At 39.5% G+C, this 14044-nt stretch overlaps 1 protein-coding gene across 1 annotated transcript in view; it reads right to left on the bottom strand.

The window, feature by feature from the left end:
* LOC107316636 (uncharacterized) overlaps nt 1-14044 on the bottom strand; it is a 162658-nt gene that overhangs the window by 34681 nt on the left and 113933 nt on the right. The window contains exon 2 of the mRNA XM_085552670.1: nt 7059-7217. Coding sequence (XP_085408796.1) covers nt 7059-7217 — 159 coding nt within the window. The remainder of the gene's footprint in view (nt 1-7058; nt 7218-14044) is intronic.

The raw sequence follows: 14044 nt of genomic DNA on the forward strand, positions 1-14044 counted from the left end.
GCAGATGTCTATCTCCAGCTTTAGATGTCTGAATATCTTCCAAGTCAGCAACATCAGAGAACAACTTCCCTCAGAATTTCAGAATAAAAGCTACAAAAATAGGGATGAGATCACTGTTAATGCTGGGCTGGTATATGAAAAAGGTGCCACTCTATAGTCACCATACAGCAGTATATTCACTGATGTTTTTCTGCATGTCTGTGCCAAAATTCACTACATGGGAAAATAGTTTAATAATATTATTCAATTAATTTGAATAATTTAATCACGTTGTTACAATACTTCCAGATACCCTAGACTGTCAGACCAATATCTAAATGTTAATTGCTTCAGCTTCCCTTCTACACATTTTTGGGAAGGGACGGCATGGTGCAACACTACTCTAGTGTCACTTCTACACGTTAAATAATCACTAAAATGCAGTTCAGAGAAAATCATTTTGGTCTTTGATGAAATGTGTGATGAGTTGGCACTTGATTCATGACACAGTCATTAATAGCTAGCAATGCTTTGTGAAAATCAAGAGTAGCTGTAAACTGGATCCATTCTTCCTCAGAAGTGAACCACCTCCCTGCTAGTGACAGGCTGCACAGCCCAGGCTGTAGGTGCCTGTCCTCCCTTCCATCCTCACGTCCTTATCACCAGAATTTCCAAGTGTCTATTCGGTGCTTTAGCAAATACTATCTTAGACCTATATTCCATCTCTATTTTTTTATTAAAAATGAAACTTTCATGAACGACCTCTTAATGTTTTTTTTCCTCCAGTCTTTGCATCAAATGTTCAGATTGCTAAAACAATTGTTAAATATATATATGTATATATTTATATATATATATAAAACAAAACAGCCTATAAATAACAAAATTTATTTTAATGCAATCTTAGACCTTGAGTTGGAAGACAAGCTTTTAGTTAGCACAGCAGAGCAAAGGAAACTTAGAGGAATTCCTGGTATATACTTTAAACTATTATGTTTCTAAATAACACTCGAGCTACATACCAAAGCTAGAATATTCTTATTTTCCAGTTGTTCTTTGTATGCAAGAGGTTTAGCTGAAGGTAAACATCATTAAGTTACACATTACATTTTTGGATGTTAAAAAAAACAACACAGCTGAATAGCTTGGCAACCAAGTCTACAGCACATTTTTTGATTCTTTGTATTTGTTCTCTTCTTCCCCTTATGGTTCAGAAGCTTCATTAATCTTACTGTTTGCTGATTTTATATTTCTTCAAAAGAAAAAAAAAAACCAACAAATTGTTAAATAAGTGTAATCTTTTTAAAAACATGTAAATCCCAAATGTGAATAATGTGGTGGACTTAGCCACTGGTGATAGCTGAGATGAAATACCTGAAAATAAATAGTCTGAACTTTGATCAAGTCTCTCAAATGCTGTACATCAACATAATCTGTCATAATCTGGACAACAGCATTGAAGGAAATGGAGAGATGGCTCTAATTTTACTCTACATGTCTAGGTTTAAATTCTTAGCATCATCCTTTTGGTCATTACAAGACCTAGGGCAGCAATAAGGTTGCCAGGCACTGACTAGATAGAACTAGCCTCCAGACACATGCAACAGGGCAGTTACTTGTCAGTTCTGCACCCAACTCAACAGAACAGTAGGGGAGTTAAATTTATTATTTAAGCTATGGTTTTTGGTGCCTTGAAGAGCTAAATTCTATTTTAGAGAGCTAAATTCTAAATATGCAAGCATTGTAACTGGTGAACAAAATAACTTGAATAGTCAGATGATGCAAATTAAGCCAGAAAGAATGAACAGCAACTACTTGTTCCAGCAACCGTGTTTTCTTTTAGTTTACAGCCTCTCTGCATTACAACTGTCTTTTCACATCCATGTTTTCTCCATCACAGTTACTTAATTCCTAAAACATACTACACAGTAGTATTAATTTCCTGTACAGTAATGTTCCTGTTTCTCCTCTGTGAATGAGGCAGATGTGCTTCAGTCCCATCTTGGCTGTCCACTTCAATTACTCTGCAGCCAGTTGAATTCTCGCTACTATCACAAGTGCCCTGCTAGCTGACTTGGTGAGAGCAGGCTTGGTCTTTGAAACAGCTCACATCTTGCATTCTCATCTCTTTCCTATGAACCCTTGCTGGGTCATTTTTGGGTTTTCTTTGGTTGTTTTTTTTTTTTTGTTGTTGTTGTTTTGTTTTGTTTTGTTTTCTCCTCTCTTCTCTTTTTTAGCTTTTCACTGCTTCCTTTATTTTGAAGGACTGTTAAAGAGCAAGATATTTTTATTGAGTGAAGTTTTGGACTGTACAGAGCTCACAGCACTGCTGTGTTTCAGAGTTCACTGTATTGAGGTTCTATGTCACAGAATAGGCTTAAATGCTTCCCCTCATCAGAAAAGACCTGTGAAGTAGGATCTACTACTGGCCTACGTACAGCAACATTTTAATGCTAATAATATAATCTGAATTGAAGAAGGTTTTATTTCCAGTAACTGAGATTACATTTATGCATCATCGCCTGCATCATTTCTACTAGGACACTTCCAGAGGACTGAAAACAGGTGACTCATGTTTGCATCATCATGTTAGCTTCTGTTTTTCAGATCTATGATACAATTTCTATTCCACAGAATTACTAGTGCCCATCCCATGCACATTCTCAAAGATTTTAATGAGCAGCCAAAAATATGCCAAAAATCAAACTAAACAAAATCCACCCCAAAATGAAAGTTTGGGTTCTCAAGCAGAATTACCTGCCATCAGATGGGTACACAGGAGCTGGCAAAACTTCAGTATCCCTGTGACTATTATGCCTGTTTGGTACCCAATGGGGCCAGGAAGAGTCTGGGGTTGATTGCCACGTTTTAGTCTTTTCATCACCTATTAAATTTACAAGAACCTGCTAACCAGATTTTTGTTTATTCTCCAGCTGCCCACACATAAAATGCTTCCTAGATCACTTGCTGGGTATTTATGCTTTTGTGTCCCAGTTGTTGGGTGCTGCCATGTGAGTTTGGTTTCAGAATTTAATAAGAGGGACTGCAGTAATCTGTTAAAAAAAAAAATATCCCAGCAACAGTTTTTCCATTGCTTCCAGCCTGCACATGAACAACTTTGTTCAGTTAGCTTCTGGCTATGATCCAGTGAGATGATTAGATGCTTGAATGAACTCAGAGAAATATTTTTACAGTGTGAAGAACTTGTGCTTAATCACTTGGGGGAAAAATATTCCATTTTGATTCTCAGCTACAGTACTTATCTTAAGTTGCTTAGTCACGTGAAACTGTAATTTCACTAGCTAGCCAGGTATCCCTTCGAAATTTCACTTGCAACATATTTTGACTCACCAGCTTTGACCCTGATGTAAGGTCATCTGCACAGCTGTTTAAATAAAAGTGTACACTGCAATAACTCACAGTGTGCTCCAGTCATGCAGAAATGTGAGTGAGCATCTTATTGATTGCAGTGTCTGACAATACCTGCTTGTAATTCCAAAATCTATAATGCTAGATTCCTTCTCTCTTCTTCAGTGCTACCCTTCCTCCAAATGCCAAAAATATCTCTATATTCAAATAACGTTCTGGCTGGATTCCAAACACAATTTTGAAATACAAGCATTTCTTTAATACTTAGAAAATTTCACTCATTCTGCTTTCTTGGTATGAACCCCTTCATGAGAACAGTTTTTATAATTCGTTATTAGTATCAGTATCAGTAGAAGTATTCCTGTGATCATCAGTGACTGTAACTGGCATAAGATGCAAATACTCAGCTGACAACATCATTCAGACTATTGATCCCTCATCATTTAATCCAGCTGATAGCACAGCTGCAGCGCATCATCGCATCCCTTCCAGCCAGGTTACTGAACAGCTAGAAAATCTGAACCCTATAAAAGATGACTTTTTTTTTTTCTTCTTCTTTTCTCTATTTGAACTTTAGCACCATAGTAGCTCATCAGTGTTCCCCAGTCATCTCCCCTCTAGCTCCTACTTCTCCATGACAGCAAGAATGCCACAGGGCTTGAAAACACCAGAGGATTTTTGTGAAAGCTGCTGAAGAGGGAAACGGCATGCAGACAAACCAATGGAAGAAATCAAATATTTAAATAACACATGTAAAAGACTCCAGGCTTCTTACATAGCATCTCAGAAAAGAGTCAATTACTGGGCACCGAAAGAATCTAATAATAACCAAAGTAGGCCAAATGCAAACACTGTCATCCTGGAAAAAAATGTAAAAGAAGCTGTACAAATAGCAGTGAAGGAAGGCAAATATACACACTCAGAGCATGCGTACCCTAGAGCACACTTACTAAATCACATTATGAGAACATGATCTACCAAGTCTAAGGAGTTCTGGATTCACATACAGTTAAATTCCACCTGAAAGACTTGCCAGACCTGAACCACTGTACACTCCAAAGCTGCCAAAAAAACAAAAAACAAACAAACAAACAAACAAAAACAAACAAAAAGAAAAAAAAAACCCCACGAAAATCCAAACACAACTTGGAGGAAAAACACGGAAAGTACTTTTGCAGTTGCCTGATTCTTTATAATGGCTGAATAAGGAATAGTGTGCAACATCATATCATCCCACTGAGCTGAAATGCAGAAGCATCAGTTAAACACAAAGAATGGAATGGATAATGCCACAGAAAGGAAATAAAAGATCTGAATTTTCCAAAATACATTTTACTATGTCACTGACAAAATAGCAATGCCTGGCTATACATGTACTGCATAAGAACCCTTAATGAGATACGTGCTTGGAATTACCCAGTGAATGATGAAAAATAGGTATGTAAAAATGAGTTCTAGTGTAAGTTGTTTGTTTGTTTTTTTGTTTTTTTTTTAAATAAACATGCATATTAAAAAGAACCAATACTCTCAGAAATACTTTAGTTTGAGTACAACAGGTGAAAAAAGTTCATCCTTCATTCGAAGAATTATTTGCTAGGCTACAGTATTTTAAACACTGTATAAATTAGCACATTCATGTAAGATAACATAAATTTGCTTTCCTGAGAGAGGTCAACTTACTATTCTTCAACCAATACATCTGTACTACCCTTGGCTTTTGCAATAAAAAGCCCTCAGTGACTCCTGGTATTGCTTTCTGTGGGCTCAGTGCTTTCCAGTGCCCTTCTGTGGGGACACAGCAGGCTGCTGGCACTGAGGCTATGCTGGGCTGAGGCTCATGGGCAGCCAGAGCTCAGCTCCTCACCCTGGGATGCCCTGTGCTAGTGGGCACTGCTTTCCAGAGCTCCATCTTCATAGAATCACAGAATAGTTTGGGTTGGAAAGGACCTTAAAGATCATCTATTTCCAACCCCCTGCTATAGGCAGGGAGAAATCCCTCTAGACTATGCTATGCAGAGCTGTGATTTAACATGTAGAATACACACATTGCCCTATGTAGAGGTGTCCGTGAAATAAAGTGAACACAAATATTACTCTGGAATAAGTATGGTAAATGGGAACAGTTCAGTGATGTAATTGATGACATGAGAATTTACACAGCACTTCTAAAGTACAGCAGAGGAATGAACTTAGAATGGAAATATGATTCTATTTTGGGAAATTCAAAGCGATGGAGAAAGAATATAGAGCCATAGCTGCTCTCTACACAAACCAGACAAACCGGGATATTTTCCCATTTCCTCCCTGCTTCTCACTCATCCTCAGAGTCTGTAGAGCAATTCAGAATGCTTCTCTTCCAATATATATATATTTTTAACCACAATATCTCTTTACTTTCCCTTGATTTACTTCCTCTGATCCTCACATCAGCACCGCTGTAGCTGACTGGCACAGTTCTGCTGCACTGTGATCCTACACTTCCCTTCTCCCCCTTTCCATACAGCTAACAAAAATAACTTGCACTGGAAGTAAAAATATATTTCTTCTCTACCTTCATGGATTTATGAGTTACTCTTTCCTACAAAGCAGTGGAAACAGTCAGCTCCCCGTTTCAGCTTCTCAGTGCTGTTCCACACTGATTGCAAAGACAAGGTGTGAAATTTTCCTCAATCAGAGGGCAGCTGTTCACCACAGCCATACCACAAAAGAAGATACTGAATGTTACAACAACATGACAATAACCAGAGCATGAACTGTATTGTGGAGGCCTCAAAACACACTATATTCTAATCACAAGAATAAGATCGCTTCCTTTATTTTTTCTTCCCCGGAAAGTTTGATAATAATCAGTATCTCACTTTTATGTAGTAACATAAAGCTTGTAACAGTTAAAAGAAGCCCTAATCTGATGGCTGTAAACATTTCAAAGTACAGCATACCACAGCCCTACTCCTGCCTCCCCCAGCTCCTCATGCTTACATTTCCCTGCTGCTTTCCAACATGTGGAATTGTTCTCCTTCAAATACACTTCTTCCAGTGCTCAGTGAAAGCCAGATGCTTTTGTGCTCCTCTATGTCTATTTAATTGGTTGCCATTTAACATGGAAAAGTTATCACATGATGACAAATGCAAGGCTGCCTCCTTTGCATACATTTCCATCAAGTCACAATTACTTGCACCTCACTCTGGTTTGCCTTAGAATAAGCAAAGACAGAAGGAAGAACCCAGAGTTAACTTCTGTGAGAGCATCTCCTGAGGCAGAAGGAGAACAAAGAGTTGCCCGGAAAACTCCCCAGGGCAGAGCAAGGCACACCGGAGGCAGCAGTTGCTGGTCTGCCCCTTCTGAGAGCAGACAGTGCTGGTTTCCTCTGTCTCAGCACCCTGCAGATGAAAGAGGATGACCCTTCAGGTCTTGCAGGAGCAGAATTGGGACTTTCAGAGAGGAGAGCATGAGTGAAGCTGCAGTCAGTGTTTTTCTCTGCATCAAGGCCAGCTGGAACACTTTCTTAGCCCACTCTGATTTCTCTCTGGTGCTGAAACTACCACTGGGATGGATGCATGGCAAAGGAAACCAGCGCACTGAACCCAATTAGGAAAATATCTTATAAACTACAAATCCTACAGCTAACCTTATAAATGCAGGAATCACTTGAAGAGGGTAAAACACAGTATATCTTTTCTTCCTGGAGACAGATTTTGCAAAGCCTTACCTTGAGGGAGGGCTGAAGCTGTCCGTGGCCCTGCAGACCCATAGATGGGAGGTTCTGATGAGGCTGCCTGATGTGGTCACAGGGAGGAGAGAGCTGCGCTTCAGCATCCCCTGTCCCTGCCTGCTCCAGCTGAGCCGCAGCGACAGAGCACTGAGCTGTCTGTCAACAGAAAGAGGGATTTTTTTTCTGTTGCGTAAGGAAGCAGTCAGACCTGGCTGTTCTCACAATATTTTTTTTTTTTTTCTCCCAGCACAGCTTACTGCAAAGCAGGAGCTAGCACAACTTTCTTATCAGTTTTTCGATCAGCTTTCATAGGTACTGCCAACTGTATTCATGCTGTCTTGTCTGAGTTCCTTACAGTGGGCTGTAATTCTGTGATAGGGCCCTGGCCCTCTTGAAATTGGCCCTGGCTAATTTCAATATTTGCCATGTAAATCTCTTAGCTGATGATATTTCATGTCTTCTTGTAGCAACAGAAGATGCTACTATTCTAGTACATGACTACACCAGTGCAAAGGATCCTTGCGTCCTTAATGACACAGAATAGTTGGAAGCTGCAGCTATGCTGCTTGAATGACTCTTTCTATAAAAGCTGTGTTTTAATAGAGATTTATTTCAATTTACATCACCACTCACCACTTTCTTTGGCCTTTACACTGAATTCCATTTAATGTCAAAGAGTAGTAATCTCATGTGAAATGAATGGAAAATATACCCCTTAAAAGTTAATATGTACATGAGAGCTTCTTATTAACTATAGCTTTACTTAGCTTCTGTACTAGAACATTAAACATAATTTTCAGAATAAGGAGTGTGTGAGTTTCCACCCACAGAAGCAAATGGGGCACTGCTACTCCTTTAGCCTTGCTGAGCTCAGAAATGATGCTGGAGGCTATGTAGGAAATGATGCACAGAGTTCTCAAGCAACATTAAAAGTACCCTCAAAGAATCTCTAATTAAACCCACACATGAGATTGAGCTTCCCAGCAGAGTTTAGCTGCCATGAACGCCTAAAGCACATGGTCTAAACCATCAGGGCACTGCAGCTAGGTAATTAACTGGTTAATCAGAAACTGAAGTGAAGATTTCATTGTGAAAAAAGCTCAAAAATATTAAAGGAGAAGGGTAATACTGAAAAGCAAAAATCTGCAAAACAATGCTCATCTGTACCAGGGAGAAACAAATGCCAAACATGTAAAAGCACTTGCCTGGTGTGCTCTCTTATTTATGTTTGACCTTCAGACAAAATCTGTGTATTCCTGAAGGATACTTCTAGTACCAAATAGTGACCAGTCATGTTATATAGCGAAATAGACAGCATTCCAGTTCTCCTTGCAATATGGATATCCCTCTGCCCTTGCCCCTTTCTGAGGAGTCGTTGCTTTGTTGGAGCTGCCAGCAATCAGCATCCTGCTGTACTTCCCTTCAGCAGCACAAAGCCAATCTGATCACCCACATGTCATTTTTGGAGGGAAGTAGGCTGTGAGTTGTCAGAATACAATATAGAGCTCTGAGCTGGAGGTTCTAGTCCATAGGCAAAGAGCAGAGAAATGGTGAAAGCATACAACAATAAGTCTTTTCCCCATCCCATACCAAGCAAGGCTACTTTTAAATGATAGATTATTTTCAATGAATATTTTAGACCGACTTAGCTGAAAGGGGTTGCCTTTGGCAGTCTGGAAGGATGTCTGGGGCCATCGAGCTCAAATCATTGTTTTTAGGGACAGAGCAGGAATCACTCCCCTTCTTTTTATAGGTTGAGAGGGAGCTATGTTCTCTCTCTTTTATAGTAGAAATTCATTGCCATGCGAAGCAGGAACCTTGACTTTTCTATTCTCCACAAGCCCTGGCATTTAAAATCACAGTTTTATTTTATCTAGAAGGAGGATGGGTGTATTCAAGGACCACATCTACTTGAAATCCTTGCTGTTGGCATGATTCCTTTTGTATGCTGGTATCTATTGTCAAAAAAGATGCAAGGACAAGAATCTAGTAGAAGAGATACATAATTTGACATGAATATAAGAATACATATTTAGTATCTAAGAATTAAACACAGAAACCAATAGTATAACAAGAGAGAAATGCCTTCTACAGCAGCAACTCCTTCAAGACTGCAGATGAAAAAAGCCTCTGAGGACCAAAGCTTACTTAACCATGCAGTGAGTTCAAAGGGCCTGGTCTTCTCCTGGCTGGGTATGAGCATCATCCACTGAAATCAATGCTGTTACATGCATCTTGCAGAGCAAGAGACAGTCTGTTTGTATGTGATTTGAGTACACTTGCAAAAAACACTAACAACATATGAGAGCTCTCATTTATCCTCTAAAGGCTAGGCTGCCTGCCAAGAGAACAGCATGCTAAGCAGACACATCAATAATTCCCATCATCTATCCATCAGGAAAAAAAGAAAAAAAAGAAAAAAAAAGAGATTGTATTTACCTTAAAATGTACAATATGTAGATTTTACTGTACTGAAAAGGGTAACGTTTGTAGGTCTCTGAACTATCATAATATAACAGGATTGGTTCCCCTTAGTATTTCTCAGATACAGCCACTGCCTCAAGGAATTTATATTAATTCAGCGAATTTCATTTCTTCTTTGATAGGAGAAGATTATTTAGCAATAAATTGGCTAACCTCTTTAGCTATAACTGATCAAATGAAGTATGCCCATACATAATGTTCAGCCAGAAAATTTAACTAAAGAACTAAAATTTGAACATCCAGTAAAATGGATGCTGTTGGAGAAGTGGCAGCTATGATCTCAGAAAGCTATTTCCAGCACTAGATGCAAGACAAGCATTTTTAAGTTGTAAAATTGGGCGAGTTGAATTCCAAGCTAGTGATTTCGATATATTATTTAGAGTGAATTTAAATGGGCTACTGTTGAACATAGTATTTGAATGCCATTTATTCTTTTATCACTAAGTATTTCACAGAATCAGAGACTTGTAGGGATTGGAAGTGACCTCTGAACTTCATCTAGTCCATCTGGTTCACTTCAGTAGGTTAAATAGGAAAGTGTCCAGGCAGATTTTGAATATCCCCAGAGAAGGAGACTCAACAACCTGTCTAGGCAGCCTGTTCCAGTGCTCCATCGCCTTCAAAGTAAACAAATTTTTCCTTATGTTTGGATGAAACTTCCCATGTTCCAGTTTGTAATCACTGACCCCTGTTCTGTCAGTAGACACTACTGAATAAAGCCGGGCCGCATTCTCTTGTTTCCAACCTATTATATAAGTATTCAAAAGCTCTCCCCATCTGTCTGCTTTTTCCCTAGGCTGAAAAGTTCCAGGTTACTCAGCCTTTCCTTGTGCGAGAGATGCTCCAGGCCTTCAGTAATCATTGTGACCCTCCACTGGACTCTTTCCAGGAGATCCATGTCTTAATTCAACTGAGGAGGCCAGAATTGGACACAGTACTCCAGATGAGCCCTCACTGGGGCAGAATAGACAAGGAGGATCACCTGCTGTGCACACTCTTTTTAATGCATCACAGGATGCATTAAACTGATCACTGACCTGATCCACCAGGACATGCTGCTGCCTCATAGCCAACTTGCTGTCCACCGGACCTATGAGGTCCTTCTCTGTATATCTCTCTTCTAGCAGGTTAGTCCCTACACTGATGCGTGTAGTGCAGGATTCTGCACTTACCCTTATTGACCCTAATGTGGTTCTTTTCTGCTCAACTCTCCAATCTGTCCAGGACTTGCTGGATAGTAGCACAGCCTTCAGGTACGTCAGACACATGGTTTTCAGATGACCCTATAAAGAGTTTTTTCTTTCTGAATAAGCAAAGAAGTCTTGCCTACTGCTGAAAAATATTTTGTTCAACACAGAAATAAAAACATTATAGTTTGCAGCGCAAACCAGCAGTAGTGTTTAAAGAGTTGAGAAAGAAAATATTAGAAAATAATATTTTCTACCCCTATAATTACTCTGCCCTCTTAAAATAAATAAATAAATAAAAAGTTCACTGAAACTTCTTATCACCTTTACATCTAAATATTGACATAGATCACCTGGAAAATGTCAATGTGTAAACATAAATTTATTTCTCCTTCTGAGAAAGAAGATCTGTCTGGACATGCATTACTGTGATGAAAGACAGAGAGTTTCTACAGAGTCCATCTGACTCAGTTATCAAATCTGACCCAGATTCAGATATTGCCAGGTGAAATCCCAGTCTTGTGGGGGAAAAGTCTACTCTATATTTATAGGCATCCTGCTTTACATCTCAGATAACCACTTTTGTTGTCAGCAATGATTTGCTACAGTGCGGATGTTTCAATGGAAGGCATTGGGCATGCCTGGATGGGTTTGGATGCAGTAGTAACTTGTGGACAAGTCCCACGTGCAACAGCTCCAACCCTGCCAGAAGCTAGGGTCCTCAACTAGCAGAGCTACTCTGCATAATGAACATATACAGTGTGCACTCATCATGTGAATGTTATCCCTTTGAGAAACAAAACTTGAAAAATTCCAGGTAGTTTTGTTTGTAAGTAAAAATGGTTAGAAAAAATTTTTAAATGAAATACCCCAGTGAGAATAGAAATTAGAAAAAAGAGAAGATGGGAAGATGAGAGGATTAGAAGTTAAACAGGTAGGGATGGACAGGACAAAACAGTTGGATGTGTCAGCACCAGGGAATTGCATCTCCCATCTGTTTCTTCTTTTGCAGTGCCATTGCGTAATTAGGAATTGTCCCTCAGGCTAACTATATACTCAGGCCTCATGACCAAGTCTCAGAACAACCCCAAATCCCTAAGCAGAACTTGAGTAACAGAGGCTATGGCCACTCAATGCATAAAAGCAGAAGAGAAGAGACAGAGCAAGTCATATTTACAGTAAGGAGAATTTTTGAAAGCATCTGCCATCCCACCCACTGTGAGGTGCTGGTTGTTTAATGTCTCAGAGGAAGTAATGCAGTTACAAGAGCCAGCAAGTGTATTTTCTCTGGGATATTTTAAATTCATTAAATGCTACTAAAGAAATATTTGTCCTTGGAAGGTTTAAAAGCAATTCTTTTCCTAAAATGATCTCTAAGGCTCACTGAGGTAGCGAATGATGTGAAAGAGCTGAATATTAGATTCCAAGTACTGCAGCATGACTGAAATTTCATGTTTCTGAGAGGCTAAAATAAAATCCACTACTTTGCTTTAAAACAATTTAAGCTAAAAAAAAAAAAAAAGATTTTCTCATTTTATCAATGCTGCTGGAGATTTATTTGAAGCATACAATTGAGATCATTTCCTAAATTCACATGCTCTTTGTATTGCTTAAATGTTTACCATATACAAAGTAAAACTGGATTTTCCAATAAATTTCTTCTTCTCTTTCTTGACTCTGTGCTAGCAAATTTCATCACAGGAACACACACAGCTGATTTTCTTTTTAAGTAATGGTGAAAACTTCACATGCTGGCCTCCCCAGAAGGTTTTGTTATCACCTACAAATCTTGCAAGACTGATTGTGCTAAAGCAGGCAACAGCTGCCAGTCAGGAAGACTAGGGACTGAGTAATTGATATGGGAAAGGCTAGCTTTTCTAGGGATGTAGAGAAGGATTTTCTCCTTTCTTGCTCTTGGCAAAAGACTAAGCCCAACATTGTTTTTCTGGGCTAATCAAGATGTGGAGGTAACAAAAAGCACTGCCTACAAAAATCACTGGTCAGTACTTAACATTTCACTTGGTTTCAGAGCAAATAGGGCAACTGATAACATTTCCTATCTTGTGCTGCCACATAGGAAACCCACACTTGGGCACACTGATGTACAAGGGCATTTTACAGCATCTGTTGTGTAATGCACTCTCTGGGTAAAGGACAGTGGTTCCTTCTGAAGGACACATCATATTTTTGTGTCAGAGTGAACACTGAGTTTACCGCAGATGGATTGTAGTGGTGTTCTGATGCCATCTCTAAGCTGGGCATACTGCCAGGCTGCAAGTTCATTTCAGCAATGTACTGAGACAACTTTGCTCTTCTTAGTCTCAAGTCTCCTTGGAGACAATCTAGGTAGGTTTTCCCTACTTTCTAACAGCTCTTGACTAGCTCCTTTTAGACTCTGTTTCATTTCCAGATTCCTCACTCTCCTGACAGTGCTCCTCTTTGATTTACCCTGAACCTTGTGAAAATGAACAAGGAATCCAGGCCCTTCTTCAAGCCTAGTGTCTGATGTACTGATGGTGAGCATTCAACAGCACCCCCACTTCACTTAACTTTTTTCCAAGCTACTCAGATACTCTCTAGGTAGGAAGACCATTGTAACACTGTGCTCCCTTCCTTTGCTTCCCAAAAGCAGTGGTGCAGAGAGGGCTCTGCTGAGCCACATGGTGTCACATGCAGCTCCTCACAGGCAGATCTGGGACCAAACTCCATCACAGAAGACATCACAGGGAAGTCCAGGTGACATTTCCTACACATGTAACACTGCCTCCAAAGGTGCAGGTCTTCACATCTCCCTGACTGCAGACTGGGGCATGCTGTTCTACACAGATGGACCAAAAGCTGTGCCTGATCAAATGACTATTTCTGGTACCTTTAGTTGCTGGCTAACAGTTTTAAATATTTGTTTGCTGTTGGTATTTATCCAGGTTTGTGAATTACTCAGAAAATATTCAATTAGAAAGGAATTAATTGTGTTTTTAACTGCCCACTCTTCTGTGATGAAATATACTATAAGCACAGTTCATATGAATACAAAAGCAGAAGATTATGCATGCAGAGTTGGAAGCCTTCCTGAATAGCCTTTTTTTTCCCCCTTCAAGTTCTGACTGGAGCTAACAAACTAAAATGAAAGACAATTATGGGAACTGGGGACAAGAAAACTACATTTTTAAATTCATGTGTAGGGCTGGACTGCAACTCAGGACATACACCAGCTACAATCATCTGACCAGTTCCTCAGCACCAGTCTCAGCATCTTCATTCCAAAATATGCCTTTCCCTGGTGCTTCCTGTCTGACAGGTCTTTGGAGGCAT

The sequence above is a fragment of the Coturnix japonica genome, chromosome 7 (assembly GCF_054131305.1).
Source record: "Coturnix japonica strain WE chromosome 7, WE-NBRP24, whole genome shotgun sequence".
Lineage (NCBI taxonomy): Eukaryota > Metazoa > Chordata > Aves > Galliformes > Phasianidae > Coturnix > Coturnix japonica.